General features: G+C 41.7%; 1 protein-coding gene across 20 annotated transcripts in view; it reads right to left on the reverse strand.

Annotated features, from left to right (window-relative positions):
• CACNA1C (calcium voltage-gated channel subunit alpha1 C) overlaps window positions 1–24,912 on the reverse strand; it is a gene marked incomplete at its 5' end in the record, with an annotated part of 481,188 nt that overhangs the window by 107,550 nt on the left and 348,726 nt on the right. For all 20 annotated transcript variants that reach the window (XM_082309318.1, XM_082309328.1, XM_082309322.1 and 17 more), the window contains 2 exons: window positions 1,731–1,757; window positions 10,904–10,994. In XM_082309318.1, the coding sequence (XP_082165444.1) occupies window positions 1,731–1,757; window positions 10,904–10,994 (118 nt within the window). The remainder of the gene's footprint in view (window positions 1–1,730; window positions 1,758–10,903; window positions 10,995–24,912) is intronic.

The following is a 24,912-nucleotide window of genomic DNA, read 5'->3' on the forward strand; positions in this document are numbered from 1 at the left end:
TGCAATGGGACCTTGCCCAGCCTCAGGATAGTCAATGAAAAGATACCCTCTATATACTATAGACCTTTGGATTAAGTCCTTGGAGAGATGAGGTCAAATAAAATCCATGGAACATTTCCAACATTCAGCAATGTTTAGGAGTAAGCCCGATATAAGAGCAAACTGTGAACAGAAAAAAAAAAAACTTAGGGGACCTCAGCATCTCACCTTCATGCCTGGAACTAAGGATACCATTTGCTAATCAACAGACCTTTTAAAGTTTGCCTTCCATGAACACATCCCCTTGTGTCACTGATTTCTGAGGGTAATTACTAACCACAGAAGATATTTAAAGCTAATTACACACCTCCTACTCTTCAGAATTTAACTTGCATAGCAACCAGTTTCCAGGCAACACTTGTCACTGTATAATAAATCTAATAGTTTTATATAGATATTATATACATATATGTGTGTGTGTAGTGCACGCATGCACAACATTACATGAGGAGAGAACTTTTCTTGGCTAGTCTTCTCTTATCTGTTATTTCCAGTGATAAACTATGGCTGTGCTTGAGGTCAGGGTTCAGCATCTATATGAACTAAAGCCAGGCAATGTGAACATTGCACACTGGCCGAGAATTTTGCAACATTTTAACAGGTAATCAAATCCAGGCTGTTTTAGCTATGCAATTTATAAAGGCACCCAGTCTAGCTAGCACAAACATTTAATAAGGGTTGTGTGTTTTGCAGTGGATTTGGGACAAGAAATGATCTTCCCAACTTTCAAAATGGGCACAATACTTAGACATTCATGCTGTCATTAAATCATTAGCAATCCCACACGCTTTTGTGTGTACTTGTGCACAAATGTGCATGCACCTGACCATGTGAGGATACAAGTGGTTTTTTGTACTTACACCTACATACAAATAAATCTGCGGATTGTAGGAATGTGATCATGTATGCAACTCTATGCACAGGGATGCGTATAGGCAGTACGTACACATATGTGCATTCCTGAATTTACATTACTGTTCGTTATTTAGGTAAGCTGAAGGACAGAGTTGCTCACGTGTTCCAGTTATTCTGAAAATTAATTTAGTTTTTTTATAAAATTGACTTTGAATTCAGAGCTATGGAGGCAGCTGGGCTCTTACTGAAGAGGCAGAAATGGCCTGGGACCTCAGTAACCAAGTTCCATGAGTTCAGTCAGCCTTTGCAATGGAAACCCACAGATGACCACCTGGGGATGGCTTCGCATTTGCAAAAGTTTTAAGTCAACAGAAAGAGAAATACCACCAGAAAAACTCCACGTCTCCCATGGTGAAAGGGAGCATTTCACAAATAAGATGCAAGCCTCATCAGTTGAAAGATTTACAATCAAGCAGAGTAGAGCAACAAAGTGTAGGAAAGGGAACCTTGAGCTGACAAGGTTGATTGTTGATAGATGTAGTATCATTATGTGGTTGAACTTTTTCCTTCTGCTTTTATATTTTATGGCTTGAGATATGGAGGTAGCAATCAGATAGGTACTTCCGAGTGAAATACTGTCAGTAGTCCCTGCGCCTTCTCATTTCAGTATGAAACTAAGAAATCTTGATTTTTGGTAGATGACTGACTAAAACCTGACAGGTTTGGCAGTATGTCCTAGAATCACCATTGTGTCCCACAGGTCCAGCAGTAAACCACTTCACAAAGTAAGGAACAAAGCCAATGGAAAGGAGGAAAAGCAAGTCAGTTTTACTTACCTAAACTTTGATTTTGAGATCCGATGCCTGAAAGATAAGAATTGCCATTAAAGTCTCTGAAGCTGTCCCGTACCTCCCAGGCTTTTAGGAAAGTAGCAATAGAAAAAAACAAAGTTAAGCTCAATTTATTTTTTAATGGATGCTGTTTTTCTCTTGAATCCCCTGTAAGTCAATGTAGGTACTGGGCATGGCTAGAATTCCCTGATATGCAGATCTTGGTTTTTGGCAGGAGTCATGCCGTGATGGGATTCTACCACCTACAGACATCAGTGAACTAGCTTTTCTCTTGGGTAAAAGGCTGGCCTAATACTAGGGGCACTCTACATCTGCTACCAAATTTATTTTTCAAGTATTACTCTCTTTTCTTTTAGTCACTAGTTTTTTTTCTTATATTAAAATATGTATGATTTTATACAGACAGACTTGTTGCTTTCACACATCACCTGTCACTTCAGGATATATAAGCACGTTATGAAACCATGGGGAAAATAATTCTTTTTTTCCAGCAATTGAAGGAAAGACAGTGCATGGTGGATATTTTCAAACTTAGAGACTAACATTTATTTTTTTAATCTATGTAAATTGGTTTGAACTCAAAAGGGTCCAAACAATACCAGATTCTGTTGCTATCAATGAAATTTTGGGAATTAAGCATTCCTGAAAATTTGACCATGTTCCGCCTATGTATGTTTTTAAATATCTAATTCCATGCACTTGGATTTATTCACCTAAATAATTTCATTAAGCTTTTACAAGAAGTCACAGGCAAAGCTAGAGATAGACCCCAATTCTCTAACCACTGTCTTGCTCTGCTTGACACATCCTGTGAGGCCTTTGAACTCTCTGGCTGTCTATTGGTACGTACATAATGGTGTGCAGAGAGAATTAAAGGCATGTGGATGCAATGACATGAGTCAGAGGTGATTTAGGAAGCTGCAAAATCCACTACCAATAACAGAAGAAATGAGAATCTGGGGAGTGACTATGAACAAGATATTTCTTCTGGGTTGAAGCATTTCTTAAGGTTCCCTCTATGATAGGAAAGTGATTCATTGTTGACAACAGTCAGCAAAGGTCTTACTGTACTGGCTTAAAAATGGATTCACTGTTAGTAGACATGAGACAAAGTAATTCTCAAAGCATCTCACACTACTTTCTGTAGCAGTCTTAAAAATGCTTATGTCCCTGTTTGAGGACACCAGTCACTGACAAGTAATCAGTGATGGGTCAGTTTCCTTATGTGGAAGAGATTTTAGTGATAGGAACATTTCACAAGCAGATGGTCCAAGCCAAAAAAAAAAAAAAAAAAAAAAAGCCTTTGCACGGAATGCATCATTCCTGCTGTGTCACAGGCAGCTTGTCTAGGCCACATACTAGGCAGCAGTGTGGTTACAGACACATGCAAGAACTCCTTTGATAAAGAAGAAATAATGCACTGGCTGAACAGAATGCTAAATTATGCTGCAGAGACAAAGTGAGCTTTAACAAGGATGACGAGTGAAGCACCTACAAAGCACATCCTTAATGTTAAAGCTATCCCAACTTCTCATTGAGAATTCTTGCTTGATAAGCACTAGCTACAAACTGTAACGGGTCAGATTTACAGGCAGCAGGAAAGATGGCTCAGACAAAGACAGGGGAAAGAAAAAGAGGAAAAAATCACAATGAAGGAGAAAGCTGGGCACAGAAAAGGAGATTGCGAGGACTTTCATAGGAAAAGGTGGGGGCAGGAGGAAAAGAGAGCAAGAGAGATGTCATGGGAAACCTGCCTGGTGAAAGGTGAAGGACAGGGAGTGTGAAGTCCTCTGGTGACCTCTCTGGCTAATGGTTTCCCAGCAAGGGAGCTGTATGGCATTTAAGGAATCTTTTATTTATTTAAGCAAAAGAGATGTGGCAGGTGTAGTACTCATCATGCATGTGATAATTATATCTTTGGAGCATTATGAGCAGCAGCCAAGTGCATTCAGTGCTCCCACAGGTTAGTTACAGCCCCCCCCCCCCCCCCCCCCCGCCTTACTGCTATGGCAGAAGGCTTTATCACATGTGGGTGTGCTATATATATAGAACAGGACAAGGAAGGAGGAAGAGATTTATATTTAGAGGCAGAATCCAAGAGTGAAATGGAATTTTGGAAACATGAACTGTACAATAACCGATTCTGAAAACATTATGCCTGAATCTGAGACACATTTTTCAACTAACCCTTATGATCAAGAATCTTTTGTCTTTCAGAACCAGGGTTAACTATGTCATATAACAGAAATGCCTTTATAACATCACTAGGGGCTGTCAAATAGTCTGGATTTGGGGCTGTGCCATGGCCTCTTTGTGACACTCCAAAGTGGCACTTGCCAGGGGTTCAGGGTGGACCAGATTCTCTGCTGAGTTTAAACATGGATCTCTCACATCCCTGGTATCCTGGGAGCTTTATGTCACTGGGAGAAAGAGAGTGTCCCCATTTGTGTCCAGCTCTGGAATATCTTGAGAAAATATTGTTTAAAATCATGGTATAGGAGTCTATATAAAAAACATTTTAGATCACTACTGAGTGTTTTTATCATAGCAACTATGTAAATCAGATTATCTTTCAGAAAGACAAACACAAAAATCAGACCTCTACTCTTTGACCAGCTATCTTTTAAATTCTCTAAAACTCTTCTAACCTTACATAGTCATGTACCACATACAGGTAAGACAGTGAAACTTTCTATCAACATAAGCTCAGGATAATCAGCATAATTCAAATGTAGTAAGATATCCCACATTCTAAGAGATAAAGTCTTCATAACTCCGTTCATGGTGGACACCAGAGAAGAGAAACTATGCACTTGTGAAGGATGTGACACTCTTGTATAACAGGGATTGAGGACTTTGTGTAATTGTACACACAACAAACAATTCTGGGAAAATCTTGTAGGTCTCCAAGCATGACACAAAGGCCATGTTACAGTTGTTTTCTGGGTGCAGAAATTACTAAACACGCCCATGAAATTGTCTGGCATGCTGGTCACAACTACTTTTACACTATATGATCCCGCCTATAGGCAACTATCTTCATAAGGACTTACAAAAGCCCTTGGATACTAGTAAATCTCAGAAAATCAGTAACACAGAAATTTACTTACTATGCCTCTAGGTTATGCATGACTTTGGGGAATGTCCAAAGAGCTGCACTGTGCATATCTTACAGATTTTAGAAATGTGAGAACACAGTCCTGGTGTGATATTGATTCTGTTTTGGTGCAATATGGTCATTCGTGCCATTACTGGTCAAGCAGCACAAAAATTTTTCCCTCTCTCTATTCCCGCTGATGATATTTCATTGCTTCTAGTCAGGATGCTGGCATCCCCGAAGAGATGTCCATGCTAGGGTCCTTTTTCCACATATTACTGGGACAAGAGCATATAGTGACTTGGCATTTTCAGGAATGTATGCTGCATACCTGATAATCTCTCAGCCTAACAAAGTGTTAGGGCTAAGTTCTACCCTCAGCTAAGCCTCTGCGATTCACACTGAAGCAATGGGCCTCCATCCTTCTGCCTGCTATCCTCCATACAACAGAATTAACACTGGGCAGTTGTACAGGGACATGAAATGACCATTTCTCATTTCTGACCATTAATTAAAAGCTTCCAGCAAAGCAGAACAGATGACTGGCCCTGGAGAACTTGTGTTCTTATGTGGACTGAGATCCTCCTGCTGGGGCAATCACCAAATTTCAGCAGAGTCTACACAGCAATGCCTCTTCTCTTTTTTTACATTCTTGCCCTTGCAGAAGCAGTGGAGAGCATGCCGACCTGATGGGAGTGATGCTGGTTTTAAGAGAGAGGTGTTGTTGGCCAGCAGCAGCAAGAAGCTACAGAACATCCTTAAGAAAACTGGATCTGTCTAGCTTAGAATTGAGCTGGTTTGCTATTCAACAGGCTTTCTTACAGGCTGGGAAAATAGGCCAGCACTTCAGCATTTAGTGAATAATCTTGCTCTCCCTGTGGCAAGTCACAGGCAAAGCCTGTCACAGAATTCGAAGTAGGAAGATAATTCCTCCTCCACAAGGGCATGCTATTGTCCTTTAGACGCATATCTAGAGCTGACTGTGAATATCAAAACCACCTTGCTCATAATAAATCGGAGAGCAGTAGCTGAGGCTGACACATAAGGGTTGATCCTGCTGAAGTCAGCAGTGGTTTCAGAGCTTTTGGCAGACTTTTCTTACCACTGCTCCTGATGTGATGTGGACTTTGGTCCTCACAGAAGGAGGCTATCTTCTCATTAGGTGAAAAGCAGCAGCAACTATAGCGAACCTGCAAGCAAACTGACTCTTTCGCCTTTACCACTGGCTTCTACGCTGATTATTGCAAGAACTGCATAGGATCTATTTTCCCAGCCAGAAAAGCACCAAGGGAAAATCACTGATGGTTCAGCTGCCAGGGAAAGCTTCCATTGTTCATAATATTTTCAGGACATGCTGTTTTCAGTTGGAAAGCCAGTGTAGGTTGTTCATTTTGTTTTATCCTGTTTTATTGTTTTAACCCTCTTTGATGGAAAAGCAATTGAACTGTCCCCCAAATGTATGGAAATCCTGGCCAAGGTGAAAATGCCAAGTGGCTTACTGTTTCAATGAAAGCAGATAATTTTAAGCTCTCTTTCCCTTTGAGCTCAATTGCTTCACTTTTCTATTGAGGCTCTATGGAACATTAGCTTCCACAAAGGTCTTTTTTTTTAGCTAATACATATGTATAAAAGCAAGCCCTATTGTGGCACTCCAGATCTGTATGGTTGTATTAGAAAATTAACATTCTGGTTGTATTGGAAGATTGTATATGCTGACATCCCGCACAGAACAGATTACTACTGATTATGAGAAATAGCCTGCCTTCAGGAATCTAAGTCCTGCACAGCAGTAACCACAGAGGCTCAGGAAAACTACCCGCTATTGGGAAGTCCTGCGTATAAGGCCTTCCTGTAAACAGTAACCCATTGCTCCTAGTTCTGGGTTTATCCCACTGATGCTTGCTGCAGAGGGAACACGTTTCTTTGTACCCAGAGGCAACAGGTTATTAAATCTGTGACACATCAGAAGTAAGATAAGTTCCACTTCCAAATGTTGTCCTTGAGGATAAAAGCTGTTGTGTTTCTACTGCAGGGCAGATATCAGTGCAGTACAAGGCAAAACCATGACAGGGATGATAGACTGTGGAAGTTGTGGGATGCTTTTCAATGTCCTGTGGAACCCTACAAAACCTTTTTCAAATTCAGATGCCTGATAAAACTAACATCCATGTTAGGAAGGGAACTACTCCCCGCCACAGCTCTCCTGGTGGCAACAGAATTACACCAGGAATGCATATGAATGAGGGTTTTTTGTTTTAGTTCTAAGAAACTGGATTTACACAATAAGCAAAGAGAGATTAGATGTTAGATTCCTCCTGAAACTCCTTTTGCTGGTTTGAAGACTGGCATTGCTCCAGACAGCACAGCTGATGAAGGCAGTTTCTATAGTATGGATACTATAGAAATAAAAGCTTCTTTGAGACAATTCATCAGTAGGAGATAGCTTGTGTTTGAGAGGTACTCTCCTGATCTCACATAGCATATGTCTCTGTGGAGCTGAGAAAGGCTGTCAGGGAAGATCTCCTTTTCCAAAAGGCATGCTTGAGCCTGGCTTCTCAAGCAGATCTTTCTGTCATTCACAGACCCAGCCTTTCAAAGCTCTACAGCTTTTTATAAGAACAGAAGGAACAGCCAGTAATTCTAACGTCAATAAAAGTGCTTTTTCTTTCAGTCTCCTGGGTACTTTTTTCGTTTTATCACGAGCACATTCTGATGACAAGGTCAGCCTGTAACCATGGTGGTGGTGCTGGGGTGGTTAAATGCCCTAGCAGCCTGATGCCACTAAATAAATAAATATATTACCTTTGACTGGAAATCTCCCTGTTGCTTCAGTCATGTCTGGTTGCAGCCTGCCCAGTGCAGTCTCTGCCCTCTGGGAAAAAATGTGTTTATAGCAAGGCAATGGGGACTCATGGCCACTAGGTGATTTTAGCAAGCTGGTAAAAATGAAGACTTGTCTGCAATAGATGAAACTCAACAATTGAACAAAAAACTTGTCTAGCCATTTCAACTGTAAAAACAAAATCCAGAGGGCAGATGACTGCTCAAAAGTCCGGGCCTAATCTTCAACTACAGTAAATTAGGATAGCATGACTATCATTATTAATGCTTACTGAAAGTCACCACTACTAGATAAGGAACTTACTTGAAAAGCTCAGCCAACTTCCCACATGAATTACCTCTACTCTTGAACACTAGGCCATATTCTGATGCTTTTAGTCATGTTCCAATAAAGGAAAATACTCATTTGAATAGATTTTTGCTTACATTTTATATGTTCCAGCAGGAATATTGGCCTATGGGAGGTTTAAATGAAGACTCAGTAAGAAGAAGTGGACTTAATACTTCTTGAAACCAGGAAAGCTGGTTTCTCTCTATGCATGAGTGTGTGATACAGTTACAAAACCAACCAGAAAGGAGTCCAAGCCTCAGAATTAAAGGCAGATCTGAATTTACCCATAACTGAGGAATTTGCAGCTCTACAAGTTTGAAGCAAACATTTTACAAAAGCAGAAAGCACTGGCAGAATTTGTATCTCACTCCAGAATTTAAAATACAATGACCAACCAGGAAAATGAATGGCTGTAAGGAGCCTATCCATCTCTTAGAGATGAAAAGCAGTCTGAGTGAGGCCTTGAGGATCTTAACTGTCCTTGGGTAACGGGTAAAAAAACCCATCTCAATAACAGACTTCAATTCCCCTACTATACATCACTCATTTTCAAATGAAGTGGAAAGTGGCAAGGAAACTGTTTATCTCCGTGAATCCTACATGTCCTGCTCTGGTGAAACTTAGGGCCTTGTTTTAACATTTACAACATGGGAAGAAGAAATGAAGCTCTATTTTCCTGTCATTTTCCTATGTCTTCTTCCCTAAAATGTGTTGGACATAGCCATCACTTCTTCTAATGCCAGGAGTGTAGTGATAGCAGTACCAGACTGCAGTACTGCCACTCTCCTGTGGGCACATTGGGCTATTTTAAGTAAATTCCATTCTAAGTCACAATTACGTTTAGAGTTGGGTTTAACTTCAGCTCTCCTGGCCACATTCCAGCTAAGATAATTATGTTCTGCTTGCCAAAATTCCCCATGCAGTTTCAGTGCAAAACAAGCTATCCCTCATACATCTCCTTATACACTTGTGCCCTTTGTTTTTAACCACCTGTCACATTTTACCCTGAAGGTAGCTGAACTCTAATGCTGTGAAAACAATCCCTGCATTTACAGTTCATAAAGTGCTTTAGGATCCTTTGGGATTAAGGACATTAAATTAATGCAATCTGTAATATTAAAAATATATGCAACTTTATAGTAACAGCTGCCATTGTTGTTGGCACTGTGTAGCACCAGGGGACCCATTGTGTTGGGAACCATAACTGCAGAACAGAGGTGGTTCTCCAAATTGGATCCAGCTGGAAGAAGTGGTCACATATATCCAGCTGCTCCTTCCTGTAAGGCAACAAGAGCACAAGCAACTTGGCGGGGTGCTAAAGGGAGGGCTACAACTGCCTCAGTGCTGTGAATAGATCTAGCCTGGTTCCTTCAGAAAAGAGTTCATAATCTAAACTAAAATGCCAGACTCAGCAGGTAGGCAACAGCAGGCAGGTGAAGGAAAGCTATCACAAATAATTTCTCCTTGGGTTTGTAAGTCGCTGGCTGACACTTACAGGAAAGCAGATTGAATTTACAACATATTCCACATATTACATCTTGTAATGCAGATAAGACCTCCTCCTCTTCAGTTTGTAGAGGAGAGAGCCAAGGGTGTGTGTGTGAGATACAATCAAGGTTTACAAAGTCATGAAAGTGATAGATAAGCTGAATGTGGAACTCTTGATCACCAAATCTCACAGTATTAGAAGGAGAGGACATTGACCAAAAGTAGTAGTAGATCAGCTTAAAATAGATGCAAGAAAGTACTTGTCTACGCAGCAGGCAGTGAACTTCTGAAACCTGTTGCCACAGGAGACTATGAGGGCAGACAGCCTCAGTGGGTTCAGATAAATCCATGGATGACGGGTCCATAAATGGGCACCAAAGGCAAAAAGCAGAAGTGTGGCCTCTAACATCTCTAACCCAATAATCATAAATTTGGGGGCAGTAAAAGGGGACTGGAAAGTGGGAAACGGCCAGGCTTGCACACTTGCCCTCCTGTCACTGTCAGGACCTGAACACTGGGCCAGCTGAACCGCAGGGCTGACAACTAGAGCATTTTGTGTGTACTTAAGACCAGCATTTGACCAACACTGAAGGGCTCAAGGTATGCCCAAGGACAGGACAGAGCCTCAAAATACTGCAGCATGGTACAATGTGTAGCACTGATATTCTTAGCCCATTTTTCAAGGAAATTTGGAGGGACTAACATATTCCGCCACAGCATAAAGTCCATTCTTGTTCAGGTCACTCAAAAAGGAAGAAAGGACCCCCCTTGCCTATTCTTGCTCTCTGTGATGCTAAAAAATACACTATATAATATGATGCTATCTCACACATTCTTGAGCATCTCCATTAATACAATGGTGCAATTTCAAGGAGACATTACTCCCTCCCAACTGATGCATTTCTTTGTCACTACAGTATTGTGTTCAGCATTTAAAGGGTATAATTCAGGCTGCAGGATGGGAGTTATCATCCATGTATTTCTATTACAAGACACCGAAAGGACACAAGAATCATTAAAGAAATTAAAATAGACCAGTCATTTCCACTCTTTGGTCTACATATACTGGATTTGATTATCTATCACCAAAGAGGAATTTAAAAATAAGAACGCTATTATCCATCAGTTCTTCTTTTAGCTATTATGCAAAACCAGATCTGCTTATCACGGGCATTCTGTGCCTTATTTACATCTATGTAAATCCAGAGGCTCTCCACTAACGTCCAGAGTGAATTTACACTGCAATTAAGATAAGAACCAGGATCAATATATCTTACGCACTCTCTCCTTTCACCCATTGTGGGGTTTTCTTCCCCTTAAAAAGCCTGGCATTTGCCCTGGCTTTAACCCACCAAGCTCAATCCAACCCCTAAATACATATATCTGTATACATGTACTCACGCTAGCCTAGCACCGCAGTTTTCGCCTTCAATATCTGCTCCAGGGACGTTGTCTGTGTTCACGGACTCGGTCTCACTGGTGGGCATGCTCACTGTAAGAGTCAAAGGGAAGAAAAAGAGAAGGTTGGCCATTAGAACCTGGCACATTTATTAATGAATCACATGAGCGAAGGAACTGGCTTAATGAAAAGACCCTCAGCTGCAGCTCCTGAGGATTAAGCAATATGCCGAGCAAGTCTAGTGCCTCCCTGCACAGGCCAGGCTGGGCAGGTAGGCTTCAGGAACATACACAGGTTACTCAAATGCTAAAGAAAAGGGAAGAAGCAGCGCTGTCTTTCTTTCAGAGTCAGTTCCTGGAAATTTTATGAATGAGAACCATTGAAAATTAGAGAACCTGGCAAAGCCAACAAAGAAGCTTTTGCTTGATTCAATGGAACACTTAAAAAAATGCCCCTTTACTTGCACCAGCCCAACCATCTCACTGCCCTCCCCAATCTCTTGCGCAATGAGTAGAGTGCAAATAAAAAGTACCGGATTGACAGGTATTCATACAAATGGCTTCTGTTAGCCTGATAGCAAGTACCACATAAATAATACTGATGGCTCATCTGTCATATACTAACTATTAATGTGTTTCAACCTTACACTTATAAACTAGACCTACAGGTATAAAAGGGGAACTCAGACTCTCTGACCCATTCAGATATTACCAACAAAGGAACTAATGAACATAGACTATGGTGGAGATTTTATGTTGACGCCCACCAACTGAGAACTGGACAGAATCTCACAGGCTTTTACAGAAGTATCATGGAACAAACATCAAATGAAAGCAACCTCAGGTGTGAACCTATCTCATCTGGATCCAAGGACCTGTCACATCTTCTATCTGTTAACAAACCTCAATATTTTATTTGCTTCTACAGATCACAAAAAAAAAAAAAAAAAAAAAAAAAAAAAAAATCACAATTTCCATTCCACCAGTTGCTCCCAGCTCCTGTATGAGCTCTAATAACTCCTTAATATATAATCATTGAACATAAGTTAGGACAATGGATAGATCCAACATGTGCCCTCTTCCCTCCTCCCCCCTTTTCAAATACACAAAACAAATGAAAAAAATGATACTTAAAACTGAATTAAACAGAGTTAAACAGATCTCCCAGATGCGTGGTAGAACTTCAGAACATGACCTGTATTAGTAGTTGGATATATATCTCAGATGAGACTTGAAAGCATGCACTATTAGGCATGCTTGGACAGGCTTCTAACAGCCTGTAAGCAAGAACATAACTATTTGTGGATCCTTGGTACAAAAAGAGGCCACGTAGAATAAATAGGTTCTGCATTTCAACTGGGCAGATGCTTAACGGGCCATGGGACCGGATCTTCTTTCAGAGGCTAGAAAGATATCAGAAGGTTCTTCCAAATAGGTCCTGGGTTCCTGCTTTGAAAGCATTATGGTAGAAATGTCCCTCAAAGTGAACTATCTTTCCTTCATCCCATCCCAACAATTCACATGCCTACAACATACGTCTTGGGAAATCTAAAGTTCTTCTGCTGTGTTCTTAGGACCATATAAAATAATGGACTCTCTAGTACTCTTGACATAACTATAAAATATTGTACTCTAATGGTGTCTGTTGCTTTACAAAGACTAGATGTTTTAATAATCTTGTCTGTTTGGAAAGGCAAATCAAGGAATCAACTGAATTCATATTTTGATGCACATGAAACAGTAAAGTAAGCTGTAAGAAAAAACAACATTCATAATTAAAATTTTTCGTCCAGACTAAGCCCTTCAGGAAAAAACCAAAACATCGATATTTTGCAAGTCATCTTTGAAGATGAGGTAAAGCACTTTCAAGACATATTTGAGCTTATTTGCAAATGGAAAACAATTTTGAAGACATCAGCATGAGATCGATTTGCAGAGCAGCTTATTATCTTGAGTGCATGAAGAGGACACTGCGCAAGCAATAGAAAAAGCAAGGCACGCACATGCAGAAGTATACAAAGCTATATTATATGTCAGTCTGTATAGAGATATATAGACACACACACACAGAGATATATGCAGTGTGGACACCGAGTGCAGTGGAACATTACCATGGGTTTCTGTGGAGTGACTAAACCAAGCAAATTTTCCTTTCTTCTTATCGGGCAAGCCAGCTGGAGTGTTTCCTTTCACAGACAAGATGGTCAGTGTCAAGTACCAGGAACAAGACATCAATAGAGAACATGCAGCCAGTGACAGGCAAAAGAAAAAAACAAGGAACTCAGCTTACACATGACATCCACGTCTATCTGAAAACTTCATCATGTGAATTAGAAGTACAAAATTAAAAACAAAGGTATATGGAAGTATGAAATATTATAACAGATCATCACCGGATAATTCTTCCTTGCTTTCTGCTCTTTTTTATACCTGACTTTTGAGAACATGAAGTTGTTGAATCCAAGTTTATGGGTAAAATCCTTTCCCCAGTGATATCGATGGCAAAATTCATCTTGTTTGACTGTTAGACCTATCGAAATTGATGAGACTAAGGCAATCGCATTTTGCCCCCAGGCTATCTCCTGATCCTAAGGGTCAGAATCTGGACTAGCCAATTTTTGAATGAGGTTCCTTGGCTTTCTTCCTAAACTGCTCCAATATCTAGGAACTCTCAAAACTGTCAGGGCTGCTAAAGGAATGTTGTTGGGGTAATCACATTTCTCTGTCTTCATCTCTAGAGATTAACAACCTTCATCAAGCACTCAGATGTACACTGCCTTACCCAAACTAGGATACCCCTAGACTATGTCTCATGATTTCTATTTGAGTTTACATCTGGCACTGGCCCTCTGGTGTCCTTCTGCTGGATGGCTTTTCATGGCATTAGTTAATGTTGATCCTCTGCCTACCGCGCACAAAGATCCTCAGCCCACGCAGATCAGATGTGCATGCACAGAGAAGTCTTAGATCGTACTTCACACTTCCCTAATCTTACTGCTGCAGAAAGCCAAATTAAAGTGAGGGGTGCAGGTGCAGTGGCACACAGGCTGAAGCGACTCCTGTGGTTCAGGCTAGCGTGCTGCCACGAGCTCACAGGCATTCATTACACTGCACTGATGGAAAACGTTAAGGACAATAAAAAGTATTAAGATGGTATCAAGTATAAGAGGAATGATGGCCTAGAAGTTAAAGGTCAGGACAGACAGGAGATTAGGACTGTATTCCCCAACACGGTATGCTCTCAGCGGGGCAATCGCTTATTTTACGTGGCACCTCACATCACCTTCAATATCAGGGGATAATCATGTGTGCAGATGCTGTGAGGTTCGTTCAGGCCAGTTAACGAAACCTGAAAATAGAATGCTGCAGGAGAGATGTATATAAACTGGGGCTGAATATGAGAGGAAGTAAATCAAATACTGCCCAGATGGCTTTGTTATCTGACTCAGTTCTCAGAGACACAGACCTTGTGCCCACACCCTGGCTCCAGTCTAGAAACAAGGCAGGCATTTTTTGCAGTCTGGGTAATTAATTACTGGAACCATGTACCAAGAATGCTGGTGGTAAATCCACCACAGGAATGTTTTAATCAGGAAGAGATGTTTTTTCTAAATGGTGGGCTCTAGTCCAGACCAGAGTTATGTTTAGGACCATGGTATACAGACTATGCCATCTCACTGACCACTTCCTCCTTGAAATTTTGGGAGCTGAGACAAAGGCAAAAGAGAGGCAAATGCAGATTTGCTCCCACATGGGCACAGAGCAACTTAGCAGTGGAAATCCTGGTGCCTCACCTCCTATGCCATGTGTGGTTCTCTGTCAACTTCAAGAAGTCCACCGCTTGTAACCAAATCAGCGATCACCAGGGGGCTTGGTTCTGCCAGAAGTAGAGGGCACATTGTCTCTCTGTGGGCTCCCCACCTCCCGCCTTGAAGCAGACCATTTAATCTTCCAACTACCACATACTTTGCATTGAAGGCGCTTCAGTGTCCAAACTGCAGCATGGGCAAGGCAGTGATCGATCCCTGTGTGTACTATTCAACTGCCCACCTAACACCCTCAGGTATTAGGGTTAAGCAACTAAATACTGATGTTCTATATAGGCTCACTTCAACCAAACGAGCACAGTGAACCACTAACAACAACACAGGGATAGGTCTCATAGAAGATATTACATATTTCATAGAATCACAGAACGGTTTGGGTTGGAAGGGACCTTTAAAGATCATCTAGCCCACCCCTCCTGCCATGGGCAAGGACATCTGTCACTAGATCAGGTTGCTCAAAGCCCCGTCCAACACGATGAACACTTCCAATGAAGGGGCATCCACAACTCTGGGCAACCTGTTCCAGTGTACCTGTTCCTGGGGCCAATCATGGTGGCTTTGCATACATGGCAACATCTCTTTTTGGATTTATCATCACAGCCATAATTCACTCTGGTTGATGAAATCTCCCATTAGTTACATATTCTCTAGATAGCATAGTATAGCATTTTTTTTAAAGGGAGGTGAAACAACTTTTTAAAGGCATGCAAGTATTTCACAGTTTCAACAGAGTGCAAACCCTAAGGACCAGTAGGTTTTATACTCTCTCTACAGTTTCTTCTGAAACCTTTGCACTTTGCACTTCTTGTATCTTGCCACAGTGTGGCCCATTTCTGAAGGTAGACTTTTCCTCCTGGACTACCTAAACTCCAGTTTCACATTACTTACATAGCATTCCTGCAGCAGCTAAAGCAACAACAAAAGCTATGTAGCAGCTTCCTTAAAAATAAATCTGAGAAATTCTTCATGTTATGTTAATTCTATCTCTGAGACCCAACAGACAGAAATAAGGACAAAGCGTCTGCAGTCTGTGACTGGCTAGACAGACAGATGTGCAAGACCCTTTGAGAGCCTCTGTTCCATGTCACTGGCATCAAGCATTTACACTCGCTCTACTCTTGCACTAACATATGTCGCTCCTGCAACAAAATGCCCCACGGACATACAATGAATTATTAGATGGCAGGTTGCCAAAAGACAGCCAACCACTGAAACAGAAAGCTGGCACAAGCAAATACCCTTCTGTGTAGCCCTGAGATAATTTTCCCTTTACACACTTGGAGAATAATATTTGCTCCGAGTTCAGAAATATCATTACCACTGTTGAGTCTTGCATTTATGACATATTTGTCATCTCGGCAGTGGAAGTAATTCTAATATCCAGGTTTATCTCCATGGATTATATAATGTTGCCACACTTGTTGCTGAATCTCACTTTAATACTGTGACAATTTAAGACCCAGAGAAGATCATGCCTGGGCAAAGGGTGCCCAGTTCCACAAACACAGACAAAGCATAAATTTTTCACAGATTTTAATGGGACATGTTACTACATGACTTTGCAGATCTGGGCATTAGTTTTAGAACTAGGTATGTCAGAGGCTATTCACATTGCCTGACTTTACATCTCAGATTTAGCTGTTTCAGTTAGGCTATAGAGGCAGATAGATTCCTATCACAGGATTTATGAATGCCATACTGATGTCTCCCTCAACCGTATGGACAGGCTGAGCATTTACCTTATGCCCTTGGGTTAGGTACCTGACTTGAAACAGTATGACTATCCAACAGTATGTCCATTCATATCGAAAAAGACCCACAGTGGGTTTTTTAGATTATGAAAAGCAACAATACACTTGATTGTGTTTTCTAATATGGTCACTTAGATGCCAGTTTCTCCAACACGCCAGTTTCTACTGGTATTGAATTACTTTGCAAAATATGGGTCTAAATCACACCTTTTGCCCATGACGGCATTTGAGGCCAGAAAGACCTGACGTGACTCCACCACCATTTCACCTTCATGTGTCACCCTGGCCATATGACCAAGCCTTTCTACATATCTGTTCAGTTTCTCTAAAAGGAGGATTATAATTCTGCACTCACCTTGCAAATCTCTCTGAGTTCTGCAGATGAAACACATTACAATAAGCGTTAAGTACTATAGTTATTGCTGATGCTAATGTCTCCCAAGTGGGACTCTGCAGAACTATAAAGCAAATCTAAAGAGCAGAGTAGTCCTGTGAATTCTTCAGCTGGGATTTAAGATTTCTTTTTCCATCAAGCACAACAAGAATAAATTGCAATATCTAGGCTGCTTCCTTTACCAGAATGCGCATCAAGTGAATGACTTTGTCTCCAGTAAAAGCCCTGCTTCCCGTGGTGTCTCTCATGGCCATCATTTCATGAATGAGTCTATGGGCAGCTGTCAGTATATCGATCGACTCATATTTTTTCAGTGGAGAGCTCTCGTTTTAATTAATACATGAATATTCCCTAGCTTTCCTCTTCTCATTGCCTGTTTTGGAAATGCTGCACTCATTCATCTTATTCATTAATTTAAATAAGATACAGCTTTCATTCTGCTACATGCATACAGTGTCTTGGGAACGATCAATGAGTATGTTTTTAAATGCAAGCAGTATGCAGAAAGTAAACTGCAGAGGTATATGATTAGTTTTCTCTAGATCTCCTGATTTTGTCAGGAAGATATACCAGGTATGACTGGGGAACTCTTTTGGGTTTTCTGTTTTGAAAAGGAGTTCTGCAGTAGGAGAGCTTCTACAGGAGAAGAGGCAAGGAAACTTGAACTCTACGTAGGATCTTGGTGGCTACGTACCTCCCAAAGTTAGACAGAATGCCAACAAATCTAATGCAGTAAAAAAAATCCATAAAAATTGTGAAGACACTTTGAAAATGCCTACCAAGGGCTCAGAGGCCAATGCCCATACAGACAGTATTATACACACAATATTACATTAAATACATGTAATATATGCACTTTGCATGACCTAATTTTGGGTTACGTACAAGTGAATGCAATTGCAAGGAGAGAGCTTGATTCACACTTTCACTCAAGGTCAGCCACAGAATCTAGGATAGTAATAAAGAGCCATAAAGTGATTGCCAGCTGTATCCACTTCAGTTAAATAGAAAAGGGTTTTTCGGTAAAACGATCTTTACACCAGTGCACCAGCAGCAAAGATGTTGCAGCTAGTATGTAGTAACAAGGCTTGTCATTACAGCGAAACCAGGCTGGGCATTGGACTGCATCACTGAAGGCTGATGCAGTGTAGCACAGTTTACTGAATGGAGCAGTAGAAAGTAGAAACATTGCTGATACTAAGATGGAGTATCGTATGGTCAAACCTTTCATTCACAGATAAATTATATATTTTATAATATAAATCGCAATGTTTATTTTTTTATATAAAAAGACTTGCTTTTACATGTCCTCCTCCCCTTATGGAGTGTCACCAGATGCACATGTACATCCTATGGTGCTGAGGGGACATAGCCTCGGGCTAAGTGAATTTATACCATACACAAAGAGGAATAGGAGCGATAGCAATATGTATCAATTGTGCAGGCATGTGATTAACAGATCTGTCATTACCACATGCAGGTTACTGCGCACCTATGAATGCGTTACCTTGCCACTAATTAATCTTCCTGGGACTTACTTTAGTATAACAACCTCCTCAGCTACTTTAAATAGCTACCGGTTTTCTTCTTTTTATAGCAATATTGACAGTAATACCCAGCGTCCCACAAATATTTGTTCATTCCAACCGGTAAGTGGAATGCACGTTGCACAGAGGACCACATAATGGGCACAGTCAAACTCCTGGCCCTGCCAAGAGATGGCCTTTGCAAGCCTCACGCATGTTCTGTTCTGTATTTGAAAGGAAGAACTTAAAATCCTCTTTGCACTTCTCTGCCTGAAAAGCAAAGGTATTCTTTGCATAATCTGTGGTATCTCAAATGTCTTGTAAACACAGGATGTAGGACTCACCCAAACAAGCAGACTTTACAGAAAGGAGTCTAACTCTCTGCTAAAAAGGGCAAACCGAGCAATCTCCCTGGGTAACTGGTTCTACTGCTGAGCAAACATCTAAGCCTGTGATAGGAGTCCATTCACTGCAGAGTATCTGCCTGCAAGTGCAATGGAAGTAACTCTCTTAATCCCGGTGGCTGAAGAAGGACAGATGGGCTGGGTCACAGGGTGACAGAGCTGCTACCAGAACAGATCTTGAAAGATGTCTCTCTCCTGAATCTGGATCCTCCTATGGCATCCTAAACTGGTTTTCTTGTCTGATAAATGACTTGCATTGTTTGCCTTGTTAGCAGCAACAACTAATGTGCCAAAGTGCAAGGCATTTACTTGCCAGGACATGGTTTATAGCGTAAGTGTCTGGTGTCAGTCTAATACTTTTTAGCAACCCCTCTGGTTGCCCACAGAATTCTGAAGCAATTCATTAAAAAAAAAAAAAAAAAAAAAAAAAAAATAGAAGAAGAAAAGAAAGAAAAAAGGAAAAGCAAAACAATTGAGGATCTATGACTCTTTCAACAGTATTTTGCGATGGTGAACAAATCACAAACAGCACATTCTGAATGGTTCTGCAAGATTTCTCTCTCATTCTTTATGATTTTTAGTAGAGGAAGGTTGGACAAGCAGCAGTGCCATCAAATGCACCTGAATCTACGCTGTAAAATGATACATGGGCACAACAAGCAGGAGCATCTCACTTGAAAACCAGAAGGATTCTATTACTGCAGGCTGGTCTGGCAGGCGCCTTAGATATGGGGGCATGAGAGCTGCAAATACTCCAGATAATGCGTTGGGAAGTGATACAAATGTTGATAACGAACAAAACAACTAACCACAAAGAAAGTGCCCTCAAGACAGTGAGACTGACAACTAAAAGAAAAAATCCCTCCTGCTTTGATTGCTTTTGTCCCTCTAATAATCATGACGCTATTCATGTTTTGCTCACTAGCATTGTTGTTAATGAAAATAACCAGCACAAAAGTTTCAAGCACAAAAGTGGTTTTAAAGCTGGCCACAAGTTTCCTGAAATTCCTGTGCATGGGGGAACTTCTGCATCGGCCCACCCGTACAAATATACACCTGGGTGGTGAATCAGTAACATTGATGAGGACGGCTACTTCAGCAAAAGCATCTTTCTTCTTTCAGTTCACAGCCCTGTGAATTCACCTTCCCTGCAGAGCCCAGAAGAAGCAAAAAAATTACAGAAGCTAGTTCCAGCTCAATCTGCTTAGGTCATCAGAAACTCCCTGGGGAGAGTAGCTACTCGCCACCTAAATTGCTGAGCTTCAAAGTGACAGATACAGCTCTGGCTGTTTTACGACATTCCTGTCTGTCACAAGCCATTTCAAGGCGGGTGATGCCTGAAAACTCAGTGAGTGGCCTACAGTTTGTGAGCTACAGCACATAAGAGGATACATCAGGACAGCAGGGACGGTTTGGATGGTGCAGTGGGTGGGGAGTCAGGCCCTGGTAGCTCACAATGGAAATCATTCCCGGAGGGAGCTCGCACAACCCTGCAGCCAGGGAGCTCAGGCAGGAATTGTGCCAACGAGAAGGTAGGTCTTTCTGAGGACTATGTCTGGTATAGAAGAAGGAAACTATTCTCCTGGAGGCTGGCCCTTGTTGGCAGAACATCACAAAAGAAGGAAAAGTGAATGTGAGGGAGAAATTGGGCTGTATTATTTCAAAGGACAGGCAGGGCAACTGGGCAGAGGCTGGGCCACAGGTGAAGGGACTGTGGGAAAGAACAAGTGACCAAATATTTTCATCTGAAATACCACTCTGCAAGCTGAAAGAGTAGCGTATGCTTCCTGCGTCTGGGAAGACTTAATTTAGGAGTGACTTGCTCAAAATATTTAAGCATTAATATTGTCAAGAAAAGAGAGCTGCAAGGCCCTGTCCACCTGAGCAGTCCCGTTGCACAGGCAGTGCCTGACAGAGGTTAATTCTCAGCAAGTGCAGACATTTTCTAATAGCAGTATTCATGTGGGATGTGTGAGAAGGCTTCTGGATGATGCCTTCCTTGATGGTAAACAATCAAGCAATTCAGTTCACTGATCAACAGGTACAGCAATACACACATCAGATCTAGGTCACTCTGGAGCTAGGGCTGTGTGAAAGCGCTGGACCCCTGTAGTTGCATTCATGGATCACACTGAACAGATTCTATTCAGCTTCATGATCTGAAATGGAAATCACCTCTCCTATTCTGAAATGTGCATAAAATTCTGTTTTGAAACCCCAGTCTGCTACATTTCTTCTGTGCCTAGTAAATAAAATGCTTGTGATTTTGTGTGCTGCTCCTGCATGTGGTGTTCTTTCAGACACTTTTGCTAACATAATGACTAGTCTGATACTAGACGCTATTATCACAATATCATATGAGTCAGAAGCATGAGACATGCTAGCTGGGCAGGCTGTGTGTTACTGTGCAGCCAGGAGAAAAGCAAAGAATTGAAGTTAAAGAGTTTTGCCCTTAAAGACAGCTTGTCAAACCTGTAATTAAAGCTTTTACACCTCTTGAGTAGGGCACTGAGAATAGGTCAATTACCCCAAGCCAAAGAAACAGGCATTTTACAGTGGCCTTGAAATAACAGATTCCTAGTTTGCAAATACTTCTAGCATGCAGGAGAATGAGGGACTGATAACAACAGCTTGAGCTAAGCTTAGTGTGGGCAGGTGTTATGCAAGCTTCCCTCACACAGCTGTTTTAAAGCAAGTCATTCGTGACCTGGCATAGCCCTGTTATTCTGCTCGTGGTTCTTCAAACAGCTAGATAACACACTTACATTTTGATCTGCACATCTGTGAGGATCCACGCAGCTCTGCACTGCATCCTTGTTCTGATGTTTAACCCTTCTGCTACTTAAGCCTTCGGATTTTAATGTAGTTGGTAACATCCTCATCCTGATCTCCAGTGACCCCCGTGCTACCTGTCGTTGGGTCCACTACAAGATCTCTATAATTTGTACTTAGAGGGACACATCTGATTGCAGTCCTTCCTCAAGTGGACAAGGAGAAGTGAGATGCATCCCACTGTGGCTTGCGAACTTTGTAAATGGAAACGAGGACGTGAGCAGCACTACAAACACCCATGCGCCCTAAAGCTGAATTTGAATTTAGGCCTCAAGATCTGAAAGGCCAATTCTCTAATCTGTTGACTTATCTCTACAATCCTGCTAACTGAAGAGCTGCTGTAATCTGCAGGCAGACTCAGTGCCACAGCTATTTTCAGTTCGGTTCCCCAGTTGGAAACATTTTCCTTCCCCCGCCACCTCTCCAGGCTTGATGTTGTTTATGAGATAACTGGGATGGAGAGACCTGCTTCTCTTCCCAGGAGCAAATACAACCGGAGATTTTTATCCTATTAGCAGTCTGTACTGGAGTGGATGGGAAGTTTCTCACCCAATAAGCGGAAGCGAGCAGGCACAGAGCGAGAGTGTGACTGCTGCTCCGTAAGAGCCGTGCCTGTACTGGGTCCTGCTGCAACCTTCCCAGGCTTCCTACCAAAGTGCTGAGAAGGGCTGGGTGCCATTCACAACTGCTAGTTCTTCTCAGCTGCACCAGCACTGGCTATCAATTTGGTAACATACATACTAGTTCAGCTGTGTAATGTCGCCCAGACTCCTTGTCTCCGAGCTCTGCCGCAGGAACATCACAGCGTCACAGACCTCCTGTCAGCTACAGCTCATCGCGCTGCTCCACTGCCCTGCCTTCACAACAGCAGGGGCGGCTCTCTAACCCCACTTGCATTTAAAACAAAACACTATTATCTTTGCATGCTTGTGTGCTCTCTTGTGAATCCATTTAAGAAAGCGATGGACTACTCGAGCTACCTTGCAGTCAGGGGCAGGGAAGATGTGACAGTTTCCCCGGGAGAGCTCTGCTAATGTACCTCCTGCCTCCCTCAGCCTGTCCTGGTCTCTTAGAGGCTTCCCAGTTTGACCCCATCCCACCCAGAGTTCTTGGTCTGGGCCAAGGAATACAAGGTCTGGACCTCAGTATTTATCTTTCTGCACATGAATCTTCAAGTTATAATATAAAATACATAAGGAAGAAAAAGAGATAAGTAGATAAGTCATGATGAATACACACTTAGACCAAGGGGGAAAAAAGCTCATATCAGAACAATTTCTGTTACAGTTGGTCCTGTCGCATTTTTCTATCTACCAAGAACATTTTAAAGACATTTAGCTTACAAGATCCATATTGAAGGTTCTAGTTGTACTAAATTTTCCTACATCTCTTTGGATTAACCACACTCAGTTGCCTGCTCTGAGGCACTGAATGGGATTTTTTGACATCCCACCTGGGATATGCCCTTCCAACTATCACACCACAAGAGCACAAGCCCCAGATGCTGTATTTTATCTCTCAGTCTACAATGAACGTCTCAGGTACCACAAAGTGTCTAAATTGGCATGAGATGAGTGTGTTTAGGCAGCTGAACCCCACCTATACCAGCTTTGGTTTCCTGTAAAAAGGAAGTACACACATATACTTTTAATTTGTGTATATACAGTGTTAGGCACACTGTGGCTTTGATCTCGGCTGGCATTACTGTAATACAACTAATTCTCACCCCCAATGGTTGTTTCTAACTCCAAACACATGCTCCATGTCCCTCAGCTACCATTACTGAACACCACAACCTCTCTCCTGACAGTTCTTTATACCATGTTAAAAAATCCTCAGGGTTTCAGCTGCTATCAGTCCTGCTCACCAATGCTTTCTTCTCAATGAAGAGACTCTTAAGGCTACATCCTCAATGATAACTGATTTTCAAACACTGATCATGGGCCATTCTCACTGACTTCAGCAGGAACTGCTGAGTACTCCACAGTTTTTAAAACCACTTTATAAGTGCCCTTATAAAGATTTAAGCACATGTTAGGCATCTAAAAAATGGCTTTGCTGTATAAATACTCAGCCTGGGGGTTCGTGGCATTTATTCCTAAAATTTTCTCTGGAGATCCTGATACTGAATGCCTTCTACGCCTCTCTAACCATGGGAAATAAAGCACGTTCAATTTGTCAGAAGGTATGGCAATGGCAGTTTTCTCATAGACTGTTTCCTCTAATGTCCCTTCTTGACAAGTGGAATCACAGTGTCAGTGGATAAATCCTGCCAACTTCAAGAAGTTCTTCCCAACAGGGCAGACGGAGATTAATTTATTTGCACAAAGGTGGTGTCCCCAGCTATATAAACAATGGATTCTCTCTAAAGCCTTACCTTCAAAGATATTTCTCTCTAACATATTCATACTATAAGAGGATTCCTACATCAACATAAGTCTCTCTTCCAGCAGGCAAAACAGAGGTGTTATCTCACCAGACAGTCTCTGCTAGGGAAATAGCTTTTACAGTAGATAAACTTAATGCCCTGTCAACATTAATGTCAGCCTCTATATGCTGTAGCTGGTCACACATCACTGCTCTAGCAGTTCTCAGTGTAATGTTGTTTGCACTCCAGGTTACAAGAATCAGGGAAGGGAGAAGCTGGAAAAAACTGTAAGTTGAACAACACAAGCCAGATCCTCAGTTGCAAGAGAGCAACAGCACAGGTAGATCACCACAAAACTTTTTCAGTCACAGAGGATCTTATAGGAAAAGTTTCTTTCCAGGCATGAACTATAGCAGCCTGGGAGCTTATCTAATTTATGTAGCTTTTGATGCCTGCAAGGGAGTAAGAAATAAAAATTAGCCCGCGGGCAGAAATTAGCACAGTTTTGGAGTTTGCTCTCCACACTGCCCTCCCTTCTTCCACGCAAAAGTGGCAGCAGTGGCACAGAGATTTGGTAGATGCTCACTGCCGTGACCCTTTCAGGGTCAGTTAGTTATCTCAGAGCTGTCACTATTCACCAGCACTCACTCAAGAAGCTGGCTGCTGGAGTCAGACACATGCCTGAATTCGGCCCACCTTCCCCAAACTGAAGAGCTACTCTGCTCTACTTTCTAGAAATGCTTTTCCCCCTTCACCAAACAATATCAGGCCTTCTGATGCTATGTTGGAACTTCAGAATTACTTCAGAATTATAGATTGTAACATTGGCCACAGCTTTGTCCTGAGGCTTCCTGAATACCAGCAGCTCTTTCTTCTTTTGCTCTCCATTCAAACAAAGGAAACAATTTGT

Source organism: Platalea leucorodia (assembly GCF_965183815.1).
Source record: "Platalea leucorodia genome assembly, chromosome: 4".
In the NCBI taxonomy this organism is placed as follows: domain Eukaryota; kingdom Metazoa; phylum Chordata; class Aves; order Pelecaniformes; family Threskiornithidae; genus Platalea; species Platalea leucorodia.